Source organism: Musa acuminata, chromosome BXJ2-9 (genome assembly GCF_036884655.1).
Source record: "Musa acuminata AAA Group cultivar baxijiao chromosome BXJ2-9, Cavendish_Baxijiao_AAA, whole genome shotgun sequence".
NCBI classification, from domain to species: domain Eukaryota; kingdom Viridiplantae; phylum Streptophyta; class Magnoliopsida; order Zingiberales; family Musaceae; genus Musa; species Musa acuminata.
In genome coordinates, this window is record NC_088346.1 from 10927059 (window position 1) to 10945483 (window position 18425).

General features: G+C 41.6%; 3 protein-coding genes across 6 annotated transcripts; 2 read left to right on the forward strand and 1 right to left on the reverse strand.

The window, feature by feature from the left end:
- Nucleotides 1-840: 840 nt before the first annotated feature.
- LOC135623108 (alpha,alpha-trehalose-phosphate synthase [UDP-forming] 6-like) lies at nucleotides 841-4047 on the forward strand. The gene is made up of 3 exons (XM_065125666.1): nucleotides 841-3131; nucleotides 3218-3491; nucleotides 3566-4047. The coding sequence occupies exons 1-3, from the start codon at nucleotides 1126-1128 to the stop codon at nucleotides 3863-3865; spliced, it is 2580 nt and encodes an 859-aa protein (XP_064981738.1). The 5' UTR covers nucleotides 841-1125; the 3' UTR covers nucleotides 3866-4047.
- A 2464-nt stretch (nucleotides 4048-6511) lies between these two features.
- On the forward strand, nucleotides 6512-11673 carry LOC135623109 (MACPF domain-containing protein At1g14780-like). Of its 2 annotated transcripts, none has more exons than XM_065125667.1 (9): nucleotides 6512-6963; nucleotides 7939-8180; nucleotides 8446-8647; nucleotides 8716-8790; nucleotides 8869-9052; nucleotides 9175-9344; nucleotides 9458-9522; nucleotides 9599-10193; nucleotides 11475-11673. In XM_065125667.1, exons 1-9 carry the CDS (start codon nucleotides 6730-6732, stop codon nucleotides 11496-11498), a joined length of 1791 nt encoding a protein of 596 aa, XP_064981739.1. In that variant the 5' UTR covers nucleotides 6512-6729; the 3' UTR covers nucleotides 11499-11673. The 2 variants fall into 2 exon arrangements, with proteins under 2 accessions (XP_064981739.1, XP_064981740.1); XM_065125668.1 differs by having other exon boundaries at nucleotides 6827-6963; nucleotides 7210-8180.
- LOC103998038 (protein trichome birefringence-like 14) lies at nucleotides 11179-17114 on the reverse strand. 3 transcript variants are annotated; one of them, XM_065125670.1, is made up of 5 exons: nucleotides 16833-17114; nucleotides 13681-13928; nucleotides 13357-13569; nucleotides 12663-12858; nucleotides 11179-12521 (listed from the first exon to the last, which is right to left on the reverse strand). In XM_065125670.1, exons 2-5 carry the CDS (start codon nucleotides 13835-13837, stop codon nucleotides 11693-11695), a joined length of 1395 nt encoding a protein of 464 aa, XP_064981742.1. In that variant the 5' UTR covers nucleotides 13838-13928; nucleotides 16833-17114; the 3' UTR covers nucleotides 11179-11692. The 3 variants fall into 3 exon arrangements, with proteins under 3 accessions (XP_064981742.1, XP_064981741.1, XP_009417685.2); XM_065125669.1 differs by having other exon boundaries at nucleotides 13357-13572; nucleotides 16943-17113; XM_009419410.3 differs by having other exon boundaries at nucleotides 13357-13572; nucleotides 16833-17112.
- Nucleotides 17115-18425: the final 1311 nt, after the last annotated feature.

The following is an 18425-nucleotide window of genomic DNA, read 5'->3' on the forward strand; positions in this document are numbered from 1 at the left end:
CCCCCACACCCCACGGCCGATGACGTGGCTGCCACCGGCACGGGGCCTTTCGCTCGACACGGGTCGGTGGTGGGGGGTCTCGGTGTGGTGGCACGTGGACGCCGGGGCGTCGTGGGTCCCAGCTTGGCCTTATCCTCTCGCGCCCGGATATTTCCAAGATCACGAAAGTTTCGTGCCAACGACCGCATAGTATGTCCGTGCGGGAACTAACGTCTGCCCGGCGAAACTCCATGGACGGTGGCTTCGCTGTCCGCATAGAGAGGCGCATCGCGGAAATCTCCGCAGATTTAGCGAGCAACATTCGAGGGTATAAATGTCATTTCGGCAGATGCACTCCGAGGGATTAAAGTAAGACCAGAAATTTAAGGGGATAATAATAAAAGAGTTGCTGCTGCGCCGTAGCGGCCGGTTGTTTGTCCCAAACGAAACCGCAGCAGCGGCAACAGCTGGGAGAGATTCTAATTGAGAGAAAGGTGTCTTTGCTGCGCGTCTCAATCTCTGCTCACTCGAGAGATTGAGCTCACATTTGGAGGATTTCGATCACGGTAATGCTTTCCTTCTATCCGGATGACTTTTCTCCTTTTTCGGTGCGAATTTTCTTGATCTCGAGACCCGTCGTTGTTTCGTGGTGGTTTGTTTAGAGGTATCTCTCCTTTGTCTTGTTCACCTTAAGCGTTGGATTAATTTCTTCCATTTGATCGGGTGTATTTCATTTTAAGAGAGAGAGTTTGGATTCTTTCTCTCCACTCCGAGTCATCTGATTCGATTCCTTGCGGGAATTCCCCAAATTTTATCCACTCGCTTGCTTTTCTTCCCCCCCCCCCCCCCCCCCCCCCCCCTTCGCCCCTACATTTGATCCCTTTCCTCGTTGTTGAGGTCTTCGGAGGCCGTGTTCCGTTTGATTTATCATCGTTGCTTGGGTTTTCTTGGCGAGCTGTAAAGCGAGTGAAGGAATCAGTTGGGACAAAGCAAACCTTCTCTGGGTTTATTAAATGCTTAGATCTAGGTTTTGTTCAAGATAAATCGGGGAAGAAGAAGAAAGGGGCCATTTTGGAAAGTTGCTATCGCTACAAAGACTTGAGATCACTCTAAACCAAAGCAATCTTGGAGCTTGTTCCAGTAGAAATGGTGACGAAATCTTACTCCAATCTGTTGGAGTTGGCCTCCGGCGAGTCCCCTTCCCTTGGCCGAATCAGCCGCGGCATTCCCCGCGTCGTGACGGCACCCGGCATAGTCCCTGACCTCGATGACTCCGATGACGATGCGTCCAATGCATCGTCAGATCGATCATCCCTCACACCCCATGACCGCACCATTATTGTCGCCAACCAGCTTCCCATCCGTGCCCAGCGCCGCCCTGAAGGTCGCGGCTGGATTTTCTCCTTGGACCAAGATTCCCTCCTCCTCCAGCTCAAAGATAGTATACGCGAGCATGCCGATATGGATTTTGTCTACGTGGGCTGCCTCCGCGAGGAAATTTTAGCTTCCGAGCAAGATGAGGTTGCCCAGATACTGTTGGAGACCTTCAAGTGTGTGCCTGTCTTCCTTCCGGCGGATCTCCGTTCTCGGTTCTATCATGGCTTCTGTAAGCAGCAGTTGTGGCCTCTCTTCCATTATATGCTTCCGCTGTCGCCTGATCTTGGTGGACGGTTCGATCGCAATCTGTGGCAAGCATATGTCTCGGTTAACAAGATCTTTGCCGATATGATCCTTGAGGTCATCAATCCAGATGACGATTTTGTTTGGGTCCATGATTACCACCTCATGGTCCTTCCCACGTTCCTCAGGAAGCGGTTCAATAGGGTAAAGCTTGGCTTTTTCTTGCATAGCCCCTTCCCCTCGTCGGAGATCTACAGGACATTGCCGGTCAGGGAGGAGCTTCTGCGAGCACTACTGAATTCTGATCTGATTGGGTTCCACACGTTTGATTATGCCCGTCATTTCTTATCCTGCTGTAGTCGGATGCTTGGGCTCAGCTACGAATCCAAGAGAGGTTATATCGGGCTCGAGTATTATGGTCGCACAGTAAGCATTAAAATACTTCCTGTTGGGATCCATATGGGCCAGCTTGGTTCGGTGTTAAACCTTCCAGAGACGGACGTGAAGGTTGCAGATCTCATCAAGCAGTTCTGCAACAGGGGTCGAGTGATGCTGCTTGGAGTTGATGACATGGATATATTCAAGGGAATCAGCTTGAAACTGTTGGCGTTTGAGCAGCTACTTATGCAACATCCAGAGTGGCGAGGAAAGGTGGTTTTAGTTCAGATTGCAAATCCAGCTAGGGGACGGGGGAAGGATGTGAAAGAAGTACAGGATGAGAGCTATGCAATGGTGAAGCGGATCAATGAAGCTTTCGGGCTTCCTGGCTACAAGCCTGTAATTCTAATAGATAAGCCACTCCAGTTCTACGAGAGAATGGCCTACTATGTTGTGGCAGAATGTTGTTTGGTGACAGCAGTCAGGGATGGAATGAATCTTATTCCTTATGAGTACATCATCGCACGGCATGGGAATGACAAGTTGGATAAGGTTTTAGGCTTGAGCCCCTCTAACGCAAAGAAGAGCATGTTAGTTGTTTCGGAGTTCATCGGCTGTTCTCCTTCCCTAAGCGGGGCCATTAGGGTGAATCCATGGAATATTGACACAGTGGCCGACGCAATGGCCTCAGCGTTGGAAATGGCCGATGCAGAGAAACAGTTACGGCATGAGAAGCACCACAGGTATGTGAGCTCCCATGATGTTGGGTACTGGGCCAAGAGTTTTTTACAGGATTTGGAGAGGAGTTGCAAAGAACATAACAGGAGGAGGAGCTGGGGAATAGGGTTCGGATTGAAATTTAGAGTTGTGTCTCTTGACTCAAACTTCAGGAAGCTTGTTATGGAACATATTGTTTCTGCATACAGGAGAACTAGCACTCGAGCCATCCTTCTGGATTATGATGGCACTTTGATGCCGCAGGCATCAATTGATAAGAGTCCGAGCCCCAAGTCTATTGAGATCTTGAACAGCTTGTGTAATGATAAAAACAATCTGGTTTTTCTGGTGAGTGCACGAAGCCGAAGCACCCTAAGTGATTGGTTTTCTCCTTGTGAGAATCTAGGAATGGCCGCAGAGCATGGCTGCTACTTTAGGTAATCATCAACATTTCTATTTATGTGCTGCACGGTTCTACTCTACTAAAAGTACCTAAAGAACCACCTCTGATGTCTACTTCCAGGTTGAGGAGAGATGCGGAATGGGAAACATGTGTTGCAGTCGCAGATCATAGCTGGAAACAAATTGCTGAGCCTGTAATGAGCTTGTACGCCGAATTAACCGACGGCTCTACAATCGAAAACAAGGAAACTGCACTGGTTTGGAGCTATGAAGATGCTGATCCAGATTTCGGATCTTGTCAAGCCAAGGAACTTCTAGACCATCTCGAGAGTGTACTTGCTAACGAACCAGTTTCCGTGAAAAGTGGACCAAACAACGTTGAAGTTAAACCACAGGTGAGCAATCACATGTGCTTATCGCTCACGGTTAAAAGCACTAATTTTCACAGTATGGTGCTTTGTTTTGACAGGGTGTGAGCAAAGGACTTGTAGCTGAGCGACTACTCTCGACCATGAAGAAGAGGGGTTTGTCACCGGACTTCGTACTCTGTATAGGGGATGATCGATCCGATGAGGATATGTTTGAAGTGATAACCACCAGCATGTCTGATTCCTGGTTATCCCCTTCGGCTGAAGTGTTTGCTTGCACTGTCGGTCAAAAACCCAGCAAAGCCAAGTACTATCTTGATGATACAGCAGAGATCGTTAGGTTGATGCAGGGACTGGCTTCGGTTTCAGAGCAGACACCGAGGAGTTCAGTACTATTGTGAGACTGATCTTTTACTTTGCACACAGATACAGCAAGCGGAATTGTTTCTGGCTTGACTGGCCTTTTGTTGTTGTAACTTTGGTAGCATAGAGCGCAACCAAATCCTCATCTTTTCTCGTCACTTTTGTCAACTAGGTTGTATATATTACAATTCTCATGATGAGTGCCTTTTATGTTGTTTGATTCCCATCTTGTTAGGTGGTTGGGTTGATCAAAGTGACTCTCTTATATACACTTGGGTCCTCTTTAAGCATGAGAAACATGAGTTGTTTTCTTCATCTCATTGTTGACAGCAGCCAATGGCATTGACATGCACAAAGACTTCCTAACATCAACATGATGTTGATCGTAGGAAATTAGAGATTCTAAACCAATCTCCCAAACAAGATTAAGTAACTGAGTAATGGTAAAATCTCTTTCCTTTTTTCTTATTTTTGTTCTTTACTAATAAGGAAATAACTTTTTTTTTTTTTTGTATTATTGTTTTGACTAGCAAACCTGTTTTCTCAGTGACGAGGAAGAAATCTGAACTTGGAACATCTAAATGAAAGGCCTTACCACGCAAGAATTTTTATTTGTCTTTTTCAAGAATATTGAGAGGAGAAGAATCAGTCAAAAAAGCAACCTTTTCAACTGAAAGAAAAGAATAATAAGTGTCATCAATTAAACCTATCTCCCCAGATTAGCCCAACACCTTTCCACTAGTCATGGATTTACGTACCAAGTCATGCTAAGATCCAAAGGAGTCCGGCAAGACTTGACCAGTCTCTTTGACTGACCTTTCAAAGTTCCTAAGACAGCGACCTCCCCAACCTCTCTCTCTCTCTCTCTCTCAAAAGAGTTTTCGTCCGACTGCATTCTCCCGTGTGGACTTGCAGTCTTTGCAAGGACAGCGTAGCCTCACCACGCCATACAAGGAATAGTTCATCATCAATGGCTTTTCCCACTCGGAGAAGAAAGTAGAGGCACCTTCTTTTGATGTTTGGAAGACTATGAAGTCGTTATGCATCATCTACAGCATCGAGTAGATCACCGACTCCATCATCTTTGTGGACTAAGCAATCACCCTGGACGAGTAAACCAGTTTCGGAGGCAAGGATGTTGTAGGGTTTATTTACTAGCAACGAAATAAAGGAAGCTATCATGATCGGGTAATGTTATATCATTAAAGGTTTTACGTTTATTTATGTACAAATTCTTATCTTTTGGATTAAATTGCTAATGAAATCTTGCCTTACTATTATTTACAAGTTGATGGTGGTATACATCAATTTATTACATGTAGGCCCCAGCAGTTGGACATCAGCAAAATAATAATAAGATTCCAGAAAAGTCATGTAAAATAGTGATTAAATAATAATCAAAATAAAATTTAAAATAATAATATAAAGTGTTAAATCCGAGTCAATTGGGATTGTCCTTTTGCTCTTGTCCTAACGTGATTCTAATCGATACCATTCGGGATGTTCTCGATAAAATCTCTTCGATATTTAAGTTACAAAAAAGTTTAGATTATTCGACTTAAATTTTAAAAAGGTCTATGTCTGTGATCAAAAATTCTTTTATAGTAGGCTTTGGATGCTGTTACTTTCCTAATAGGCATCGATCATGATGCATATCTTTTCATCTTTACTATAATCATAATGTATCAAATCTAAGATATCATAATGTATAATCCACTCACTTAGGTTTGTATAAGATATGTGTAATGTAACATTAAGGTGTTGATTACATGATGTTAAGGCATCGATCATGTGGTGCTGAGATGTCAATCAGATGTTGAAGTGTCGATCGCATATCTATTCCTATATCGTAAAGAAAATAATAACATCATTTTACTTATTTTGTTACACTTAGCAGTAATTTTAGATCAGGCAGAAATATAAATGCAAAGAAGATAATGGTGTTAGGATCTGCAAATTGAGAAGACAGCAAATAAATATATCAGTAAAAAGGAAAGACAAGTGGATCATTATATATATATATATATATATATAAAAGATCCACCATATTAACTAACCAATGCACTCAGGTCATTGCTTTTATGCCTAATAGGAAGTCTCCCGAGAGTCGCATGACCAAATCTCATGGAAAGTTCGTGGATCGAAGGAGTTCGAATGAATCACTCGAAACGTATGGCCCCGCAAGCAGTAAGCAATCCGTCCGGTACCTCTCCATACATTACTTTCCATCCTCTTCAACCTTCTCCTCGTGTGAAATGGAGAAATCTCCGTACAATGGAATGGATGATACATTGTGTGAAACAGCGCCAAAGTAAATGTCCCCATCTGCAGCCTCATACGAACCCCACCTCGACATTTCCCACCACCCATCACTGGCTCTGGCCTTTGACCACTTCACTCGATTCAGCGTTGACATCTTAAACTTTTGTGTTTAGATGCACCAATCAAATATAATCCTAAAATACTGTCCACACCTGAGGAATTACGCATCAATTTTCATGTTATTTCCGTGTTGAAGAACGATCAGTGGATTCACATCGGACCTTAACGCGTTAGCCAATCATCCTGCGGCCTTTCAAACCCTCTTGCCACCATCGATACGCCAGGCGCAGGGATCACAATTGACTTCGTTAAAAGAACAGCATCAGGGTTGAACGAATCATGCACCTGCGACTCTTACATGTTGGTGCTGAAGAGAGAGGGAAAGATAATTCAGTTAATGGAAATGAGCGGTCAATATAATTCTTCTTTTCTACTACCTTCGACTTGTTATTCTACTGATCCCGATCTATATATGTATATCTGTAGGATATGAGAAAGCTCACACCATGAAGAGACTATTGTAGAGGACGATAAGAAGCGGTCTGGCGGTGGGGAATTAGCTGGGGAGAGAAGAGAGAAGATGAGCGGGGCTGTGGAGACAGCTCTGAGGTGCCTGGGGAGGGGCTTCGACGTCGCATGCGACTTCCGGCCGGAGTACTGCAGGGGAAAGGAGAGGCTGCTTGTGATAAATGAGGAAGAGAAGAGAGAGATCGCTGTGCCCGGGTTTGGAACGTTCAAGGATGTCTCTGTTGACATAAAGTGCGATAAGGGGGATCGGATGCGATACCAATCCGATGTGCTCGAGTTCAATCAGGTAGATTGTTTTTGTGCTTTGGTTCTTCTTCTTCTTCTTCTTCTTCTTCTTCTTCTTCATGAAGCTTTTTCTTTGTGAAAGCGTATGTTTTTGTGAGCTTTTGTATGCAGTTGTGATCTTTGTTTCTTTTGTTCTCCTAAATCTCTTCTCACGCGATCCCATCATTTGTTCTCTGGCAGAGAATCTCAAGTCTCTGCTCTCAGCACCTCTGTTTTCAGAATCTATTATTTACCTTTCATTTTACAGATCATATTTCATGCACGTAAAAGAAGCTTCTCCCCTCCTGATTGAGAAGCAGAGGGATGATATCGTAGCTAAATAGCATCGACCGTATCAAATACTCGAGAAAATGCATCTTTAAAATTTGGCTGATCAGAGGTTTTGGGATGCTAATAAAATCTCTCAAGCCATTTAGAGAGATCGAATAGAGCTGAAGGAAAGAGCTGTTTAATACAAGCAATCGTAAATGACCAATCTTTGCTCAGCTCCAAGGAAACCATCTGAAGTATGTATCCAGAGGAAAATGTCAATGAAAGATTCTGCATCAAGAAGTAGATTTCTTCGGAAAACAAAAACATCACACACGATGTTCTTCTGCCTGTTGTAAATTTAGAGAATTAGACGACAGTAGTTATGATCTTTGAACCACGAAAAAAATAGAAGACGAGAAATTGGTTGTGAACAGCATCACCAACCAAGAAATAATTAGACCACCGAGTAGGTCGAGCTAACAAAGCCATCTTCGAATTGATTTCTGGGGACAAAAAAGGGATCGCTTTCTTCATTTTTAGAGGGTTAGGCTTTGACCAACACCAGTAGATGGAAGCTGTCGATGACTGCATTCTTCTATCTAATTCATGCTGCTAATGAGGGGTACTCAAAGCGTGAGCGAAGAAACAGAGATGGAGTGCAAAGAATGGCGATCTTAACAAATATATCTTCCTAAAAGGGCTTACTTGTTGGAGCTCCATGCAGATGTCAGAGCTGTTCAACTGCAGGAGCTCGATGGCAGGAAAGATCCCCTCCGGGCTGTTCAACTACATGTTCGACATGGACGGGTGCGCATGGGCCCAGGAGGCGTCCAACACCAAGTGCCTCGCCATGGATGGCTACTTCATCGCGCTCCTTGAGCTGCGAATCGAGCACCAGCCACTTGCTCTTGTGGATCATGTCGTCAGAGATGTTCCTTCGACTTGGGACCCCTGCGCCATCGCAAGGTACGTTTAGATGCATGCCATCGACGATGAGTGGCAGAAAGGTCAAGTTGGTGACTTGAGACTGCACGATGACAAGCATGTATGATGCTAAACATCAGCCTCTGATGAGGCCAAACGGCAGAAACAAAACGAGAAATATTCAATCAATCAATCTTGTTCTCAAAGGAGGAGTCCAAGAAACACAAACAAAGATTGCTGATAGAAGACGAGTTAAAGAGAAGTTTACTGATTGAGATGGTGTTGGATTTCTGTGCTTGCAATGCAGGTTTATCGAGACCTATGGCACGCATGTAATAATGGGGTTAAGTGTGGGAGGTCAGGATGTGGTGTACGTGAAGCAAGACCACTCCTCCAGCCTCTCCCCTCGTGAGCTCAGACAACACCTCGATAGGCTCGGGGATGAACTATTCACAGGGACATGTGCGCTGCCTCCCTTCCACTGGAGATCTAAAGAACATAAGCTTAAGGTCTGCTTCTCAGGGCCACTCGGACCCATTGACTGCACTACTCTCATGATTCTTGTGCTATTTAACAGGTTCCAGAGGCCTTCAATGTCTTTGATCTACAGAAGCAAAATGTCAAGGGGATTGCTCCTGTCTTCTGCAAAGATGTAAGTTCTAAGACAACCTACCTGCAACACAGCTTTTCTTTCTGCATTATAAGAAGCTCACCGTGATCTCCTCCTCAGGGTGTGACAGTCATGTGCCACAAGAGAGGAGGAGATACCACGGCGAGCAGCCACAGCGAGTGGCTTCTAACCGTGCCTTCATCGCCTGATGTGATCAACTTCACCTTCGTTCCGATAACCTCACTGCTCAAGGGAGTCCCCGGCAATGGCTTTCTGTCTCATGCCATTAACCTGTACCTTCGATGTAAGTGCGATTACCCTCCCCGTGCAGATCATGGTTTCCGCTACCTGTTTCCTCAAGTACGGCTATCAGAATTTGGATCAGATAAAGAGACCTAAGATCATTGGCTTGTTTATGCACCGCAGATAAGCCTCCTCTATCAGACCTGCGATACTTCCTGGACTTCCAAGCTCACAAGCTCTGGGCCCCAATGCACAGTGATCTACCTCTGGGTCCCATCTCGAACAGGTCCATCCCGACCCCAGCCCTTACTTTCACCGTAATGGGCCCCGAGCTGTCGGTCAACTCTTCTCAGGTGTGCCATTTCACATCTCTCTTTGGATGCATGCTTGCTTGCTGCTGCTCTCTTCTCCACTGTGTTGCTGAACCACTACAACCATATAAAGATTCGATCACATGCGAACTCAGGTCATCGTCGGAATGCGACCGGTGACGGGAATGCGACTGCACCTCGAGGGCAAGAAGAACGATCGGTTAGTCGGAACTCCTGACATACCTTAACTTGATGCTGCAAGCAGGGATCACTGAGCTTAACTTGGACGTGTTCAGGCTAGCGATTCACCTGGAGCACCTGTCACATACCCCTGGGTTCATCGGAGCCCGGCCCGAGGCGGCGCCGGAATGGCGGGGATCGGACGCGATCGCCGACCAGCGATACTATGAGCCGGTCCGACGGAAGAAGTTCGCGCAGGTGTGCACCGTGCCGATCGAGTACGACTCCCCGTGGCGGCCGACCGACGGCGGGGGGAACGCGTTCGTGGTCACCGGAGCTCAGCTCCACGTGACGGCGCATGAGTCCACGAGTGTGCTGCACCTCAGGCTCCTGTACTCGGAGGTGAGCGGCTGCGTCGTGAGCAGGTCGCAGTGGCGGCGAGGCCCGTCGGGCCTGTCTCAGAAGTCGAGCTTCTTCTCGGCCGTCAGCACCTCGTTCTCCGGTGGCCTGGAGAAGGAAAGGCAGCAAGGCCCCGAGGCGCCGGTGGACTCCGGGATTTTTCCGGTGGGCCCGCCGGTGCCGGTGGGAGCCCAGAAGCTTCTCAAGTTTGTGGATACCTCTCACCTGTGTCAGGGGCCTCAGCACAGCCCTGGGCATTGGCTGGTGACTGGTGCGAAGCTGGACGTGGAGAAGGGGAGGATTGGGCTGCAGGTTAAGTTCTCTCTCCTCACTTCACTTTTATGATGTTTGAGGCTCGCAGCTTCATAGTATCTTCTCTCTCATTAGAGTCTCAAGAGGCAAGTTGTACAGTAGATGGAAAAGAAGTCATCGTTCTTTCTTCGTTTTGTTTAGCTTTAGAGGATCAATTTGTTATCACCAAGCTGTGCACACTTTACATTTGCTTTGCTTCTGATGCCTAAAAGATCCACACCTTGCTAACAGTTGTTACTCTGTAGATGTGCTTGATCCAATGTTGTTTTTTAGTGTGGCAAAAGTCTGCCAATCATTAAGAAACTGGCCTTGTCCTTGTTAGGATCAATGACTCTGTCATCATCAAGGGTTAAATTTATGATCCAACACCTCCCCACCCCAAAGATGCATGAAAGAAATATCTAATTTTATCAAGTGGTTGTGCATCTGAGGTCTATGATGTTCCAAAGTGATGCAGATTGATAGCAACAGGTGAAATATGAAAGTTTCAGCATCAAAAAGATGTTTGTAAAGTTTGAATATACTTGAGGAAGGCACCAGAGAGAGAGAGAGAGAGAGAGAGACACACACACACACACACACACAAGGTTTTGTTAATGCTGTGTACCAGCAGAGATAGAAATCACAGAATAGCACATTTTGGATATATTTTCCACTGAACTATCAGCATGTTTCATTTTTTTTCTCTTGGCAAGCATCAAATGCAAACTAAAACCCAACAAATTGTGAACTGCAGCAGCACATAACTGAAAATGAAAAATCTTTCATAATAACTGGTCTCATCTATTTCATTATCAAACAATTGCATGTACAGATGTTATAGAACTAAAAGTATAAACCATTAGCTAATCATGTCTTGAAAATAAAAAAAGTCAACCTAAAATAATGAATGATAACGAATCCCCATAACAGAGCATAGCAAAATTTGAAATTACTATATATGTTGAATGCTTCAGAACCTGCATAATAGATATGAACAACCAAAGAAAAGAAAAGGTGTTATTTACTCAATAGTTTGGAAAAAAAATTACAAGAATTAGGCTCTAAAATCTCACCAAGCAGTTAAGAGTTACATGATCAAGGCAAGAAACTCTTCATAGAATTGTCAGGTGATTCATAATCTGTGTTCTGAAAACCATAATTTCTGCAAACAGATATGGAGTGCTCTCAGCCAACAAAAGGCTGATGTTTTAGTTCTCAACTGTCTTCGGCAAAAAACAACCTAATATAGTGACATGTACTTTGGATATTCCTGCTGATATTGATTCTTTGGAGATCCAGGAAAGTTGCTCAAAGGTCCATTGAGAGAAAGGGGATGACTTCCAACAAGAACCATTGAGCTTGCAATAATGACTCGTATGGAGAAAAGGTGTTCTGGAATCATTCAACTGTGCTGCTTCACAATGCTCCTTTTGCCCTGAAGTTGTATAATAAACCTGATTCTCCTATCAAAAGCTTCTAAAAGAAACCTTATTTACTATGTTTGCCTTTCGATGCGTCTATATTTGTGCATAAAGTATTTCGTTCCATGTATCAGGAATACCTGGAAGGCACCAATGCAAGCAATCCTGCATGCCTGTTGAGGCCTTAAGAGTGTATTTGGATATGTGTCCCTCGTCTCTCAGTTGTGACAAAGATGTAATATCCAATAGCGTAACACTTGTTCCTTTGATTGCATCCTCAGCAACAGGATCGCTAGAACGATCTTGTAAAACCTCGCTTCCACCAGCCAATGGAACAGTGTTGTCACAGCTTCCCCCGGTGTTCCAGTCTCCATTGACAAAATGCCTAGGGGACATTGTCCTAACAAAAGCTTTTAGCTGTGGATGTTGCAAAAGCTGCGAATCAACCCACTTAGCAATACTGTGCAAAGTGAGATTTTTTAAGTTCCTCATGTCTGCAAGCTCTCCATCAGTGATTGGCATCCCTCCAGCATACATCTCCCACCGGTTTCCTCTGAACTTCTCTCTATTCCAGTGGTGCCCCGTGTTAAGTACCAACACATCAAACCTGCAAAGATGCTGCTTTAAGAATGTTACAGGTCGGTCAAGATGCAACGCATAATGGGTAGCTGGGTCTGATTTATTCAAAGGCTCCAGTTCACATAAACTTGCAGACCAATAATACAGAATGGTTGTGTTGGTACTTGGAAACCGATAAGCCCAACCATCAGGTCTTAAGGCACCAGGAGCTTTCACGAGGCCATAGTCTTTTCCAACATCTTCCACTTCTGGGCTTGTTTCACCACCAGTGGCCATGCACATGAGAGATTGGAATTGCTGCCTTCCCAAAGAATCTCCTATCAGAGCAATTGTCTTATTCTGCATTCTGAAACCAAATAGAAGCATCAGAACTCAACAACATAAAATCCTAATTATAAGAACATAAAATAACTGCCACCACTAATTCCTGCCTTATAAACCAACTAATAGAAGAAATATATTCAAAAAATTGACCAGTCTGACATGCCTTCTCAAAAAGTCGCTCCTTGAGAATTCTGGCATCACACAACCTTGTGGTTGCCACCGAAAATTCTCATACGAAAAATCAGTACGTTGCATTAACCTACATGCCCACATCCCTGACAGCCACTGCTTGCAAGCAGAACCCGAATATAAAGGTCGTCTTGTGTCCGCAACCCATTTTCCTTTTGCATAATTACACTCTACAAGAGAAAACATTCAAATATTTCAGGTATAATCAAAGTCTGTGTGCTTAAAGAATATCTTTGCTGACCCCAAAAGAAACATTAGGTAAAGGAAAGATATGATCTAGATTAGTAAAAAATCACTGTTATAACATGGTAATCACTAACTATATTTAACTATCTTAAATATCTGAAATTAAATTTTGTATTTAAATAATTACAACAGCAAAAACTCTCTCGAGACTTCATTACATGGATAGCTCACCACCAAAAAGAAACAGTAGCCTAAAGCAGGATGTGAGATGCATTGTCGATAAAAACATCAAGACATCAAACTTATGATGGTTATAAAAAGATTGACATCTATCCCTGAGCTATAAGTCAGAAATAATAAAAAGTCAGAAAATCATAAAAAGCATTCATGTACATCTGATAGCCAACATATGACATTAGCACTGTGTAAAGACAAAAGTTGAGTCATTATTGTGAAAGATGACAAAGAAGCAACAAAACCACCTTTCTCCTGCATGGGACTCTCTTTCAGATCTTTATCAGATGTTGAATTATTAGGTGTGCTTGTGGCTGAAGACTCGCTTGCTGGAAGACTGAGAACAGGCTCTGTTTCATTAGATGATGAACTCTCCATTTCATCTGCAGCTGACAAATTCTTATCTGCAGATGCCAGCCGATGTGTATCATCTGAGGAAGTCGCAGAAGTTTTGGCAGGAACTACTGTTGCCAAAAAGAGCACCGACTTTTATGGTGAAATATGATTCCACAAATGCACATACAACTAAAAGAATTCATAGACAGGAAAACATGACCTTAAGAGAGACATACCTGGAGAAAGAATATCAAATCGTTCTAGTGGTGGAAATATAACTGATAGAGCTGGTGTTTTCTCCCATGCCCAAATAACAAGGGTTGTGCACATGAGGGCAGTAAGTACCAAAGAAAGTTTAGAGCCTCTGACTTTCTGTAAGATTCCCCCTTTCATCCCTTCAAAAATATAATATAGCCTACTATTGTTCTTATTGCAGATTATGTGGCATCTCAAAAGTATTACACAACAAAAATGTCAACATGCTCTGCAAAAACATGCAATTGATTCAACAAATTAGATGACATAGCTTAAATAGAGCCTGACTGAACTTGTTTAGATAACATGTGCTGATAAACAACAAAACAACTGGATCTGCAATTCTGCAGGAAAAGAAGGAAAATTAAAAAGATTTAAATTCTTTTATGTTTCAGCAGTGAAAATATCAAAGAAGCTTTCTCGTGAACCTGTATGACATAGACAACTCTAAAACAAATGTATATGATTCAAAAGGATGTAGCTAATAGTGAATAGACACTTCCAAATATGTCAAGTGCCAAACTTTAAAAGTTTCAACAAGATATGAAGCATAAGAGTAGCAGACCATTCAAAGGTGCCATAACATGAAACTTATGATTAAGGTATAGTGCATGTTATGAGGCAAGACTGAAGTAACACATGCTAAATATATATGACAAAAATGATATATATATATACATATATATATATATATATATACATATATATATATATATATATACATATATATATATATACATATATATATATATATATATATACATATATATATATATATATACATATATATATATATATACATATATATATATATATACATATATATATATATATATACATATATATATATATATACATATATATATATATATATATATATATATATATATATATATATCATGGTGTCAACAAAAAAGCACTTACATTATTTCATCAAATCATCAATAACCTTCATAGTTTTTCACGTCAAATGTTGATCATAAACTAGATCATGGTTTGCTTCAAGATGACAAGTCAATACGCATTGAAGATAAACAATCGGAAAAGAGAGATCAAATTATAACAAAGCTCCGGTTTCTTCTACTACATTATATGGTGATTTTTCTCATTGTTTTCTCATATTAAAGGTTGATAATACAGCATATATATATATATATATATATATATATCATGGTGTCATCAATAACCTTCATAGTTTTTCATGTCAAATGTTGATCATAAACTAGATCATGGTTTGCTTCAAGATGACAAGTCAATACGCATTGAAGATTAACAATCGGAAAAGAGAGATCAAATTATAACAAAGCTCCGGTTTCTTCTACTACATTATATGGTGATTTTTCTCATTGTTTTCTCATATTAAAGGTTGATAATACAGCATACCAGAGCTTGCTTCAGAATGACAAGTTAAGCATCATGTAATATGATATTCTTTCCATTGATTTTCGTATTAAATGCTGATAATGAAGCAGGTTAGGCTTTAAGCTTTTCACCATGGGCACCTAGTTCCTCCTCTTTCTATGACACACTTATTGAATTTGCAAATAGCATATGTTAACAGTTCTCCTACTGCATAATGTCTTTGTTTCTCCCATTTCTCATTTAGTGTCTCCTTTTATAAATAAAGCCTCCTATTCATGCATTTATAAACTGTTTCTGGTCATGACAGTGAAATTTTCCATGTCACAACCTTTTTACATAAAAATGGTTCAAAAATTTATTAATTGGTCATTCTGGTATACTTTGTTTGTTTCTGGGTTATTAACATTATATGAGATTATGTTCATCATTTCTCTATGCTATGATAATATTGTGATTAGCAATTTGCAAATACCTAAAACTGAAACTCTACCTTCTGACGCAATAAATGTTAAAATCAAGTAACTTTGAACAACAAATAACTAAGAGAAAAATTTCACATGCTAGGCTAGATGATAGGCAACATAGCTAATATTTAATCAGATAGAGATAAATCTGTCAAATCCTGCACAAAGGTGCTGCTGCTAGAAAAACATTGCAAACACTGGATGTCTTTGGAGAAAAAAGGAAAATGATTGTAACAACGGGGAAAAAAAATATAGCTATCTTTTAGAGATCACAGTGGTACGGAAGGAGAATAGAGGTTAGAAGGATAAGAAAAGAAACTCACAGATAAAGAGGAGAAACAAAGACAGGGGGAGCAGGCCACAACAAAGCATCACTTCATTTGCTTCTATCAATAATTTATAAACCGAATCTCTTGGACAACTACTTATTTTCTAGACTAGCAGACCCCTATTGATGTAGGACAACTAGCTCTGAAATTTTTTTCCTTTTTAATAGAGGAAGAGAAAGATAATAATGAAAAGATAATAAGATCCGAAAATGACACAGACACACACTACATACACACAAAATGAGAAAATAAAACAACTTTAACTAAGAACAGGAAGCATGAGACCACTAAGATGCAAAACCCAACCACAGGAACCATGAGACCTGATAAGACAAAGAAAACAGAATTAGAGCTGTACATAAAGTGCTGATATGTAGATATACATTCTCTAAATCCTTAACTAATTTAATATATAAAGCAAGATCCAAGAATGTTTTAGAACCAGATTGATTAAACAGGAAGTCTAATGTATATGTAAACAAAGGAACGAAGGAGAATTCAGAGAACAACAGACACAGAAGCGTAGAACCACATTATCAGCAGCCCAATACAAGCCAATTTCTGAAGACACAAAGATGAATTATGGTTCTCATATCCAACAATTACTATCGAATTGGAAGATTTAGCAGATCCCTTCAATACCCCCATAAAGAAATAACAAAATATTTCATGAATTATATTCTTAAATCCTGATCTAGCAGCAAAGATCCGATACAATCCTTGACCGAGCCTCACTTGACATCCTAAGTACCGCACGTTCGATTTAGCGATTGCTCAGATTACCCAGACAAAGAACCATCGTCTTTCCCATGAAACCTCCAAGGATACAACATAGTAGAGATTCAAAACAAGAACGTAATCCACCAAACAAGTCTGTATAGTACGCCTAACGTGCACCAACCAAGAAAAAACAAGGAAGATGGAAAAAGAATGGTTAAAAAAAGGCATCTTGAACAATGTCGAATGCGAAACCCTAACCAAGAAGAGATCTACGAAGAAGTGGGGGAAAACAGAGGCGAGCGAGCTCAGGACTCCATCTTCTTGTCTGGAACCCAATCCCCGGCAAATCTCCGATCGGATCAACTCACCAGCTGGGACAGCACCGAATGAACTCCGCCGGGCGACGCGACGGCGGAGGAGCGTCACCGGGAGCGCCGGTGGAGGAGCGAGGACACGGCGGAGGGGGAGAGGCGATGGGATTTAGAGCGGAATAAAGGCGCAGGGAGACGGCAGCAGAGGGAAGCAACAACCGATACGTCGTGTCCGTATACGAATCGACGCATACCACTTTCTATAGGGAAACTTCGGCCTTTATATTTATTTGCTTTGCCTAATTTGAATTGCCAATTATTATACGGTCAAACGTATCTCTCTCTCTCTCTCTCTCTCTCGGTATAAATATATGTATAAATAAAGTAAAATCAAAGTTGAGGGAAGATAAAGACATAATTATTATTTTTTTTGTATTAGATGGACAAATTTAGACTCGTTTAATATATCATCCAAATGGCATATTCCCACATCTCTCTCTCTCTCTCTCTCTTTTTCTTTTTTTTGACAAAGTTGCATATTTGTATATCTAGTATCCAAGTCAGTGATTTTTCAACGTCAGTTATTTAAGATAGTGAAATCCAAATTAATGCTCAAAAATAGAAAGTAATATGAGACATTTTAGGTTTTCTTTAGAAGGATAAATGATGATATAAAGTGCCCACAATCATGATTATTTTCTTTGAGATATTAGCTCAAAATTACGATGGAATGCGTGAAATATGTTAAAACTAATTTCATGAAATCTTGATGATGAATTTAATGTCTTTGGTAGTATATTTTCATCCGAAAGATATATGTTTATTAATATAAAGCAATAGCAATTAATTCCATTTTTTATTTTTAATATATATATATATATATATATATATATTATAATATGTCGTGATTTGTCAATGGGTTGCTTGACTCGATCCGACTCAACCCACTAGTCACATACGTCGATAGATATTGGCCCTCTGATGGATGCGATGTGCATGATAAACAAATTGGACGGTGGATCTTGCAGCGGCAGAGAAGCTTCTATGCGTTCGGGGAGCGACACGGCACACCGAACTGGCAGATGCGCCGTAGGATTTCTAACGTAGACGCGGTGGCCACATGTCGCAACCACGTGTCAGGATATAAGTGGACCGGACGCGCATAGCGGTGGTCGCTGTACACGAAGATGAAGCCATACAAAAAAGGGCGTGATTCGGAGTTGACGTCGGTGGGTTTGTATGAAATCTTTTGGTTGGTGCACATAATTCGCGAGGAGTAAACGCGGAGATTTGGATAGATGGATTTTGTCGAAATCTAGTTTTGTTTGGTTTCGGATTCGTATATAAAATTATGCTTATAGTGAAACGTGTGCAGTGGGATTGAATTGTGTGACGTGGTGGTGCCACCACGATGGACGCCTCCACGTTCTTCCATTTGCAAATAAATACATTTTCTATTCGGTGATTTTTTTTTTTTCATATGGTGTTTCTGTTTTTTTATTTTTTCTTAATAGGATATTACTATTTTATAATTTTATTT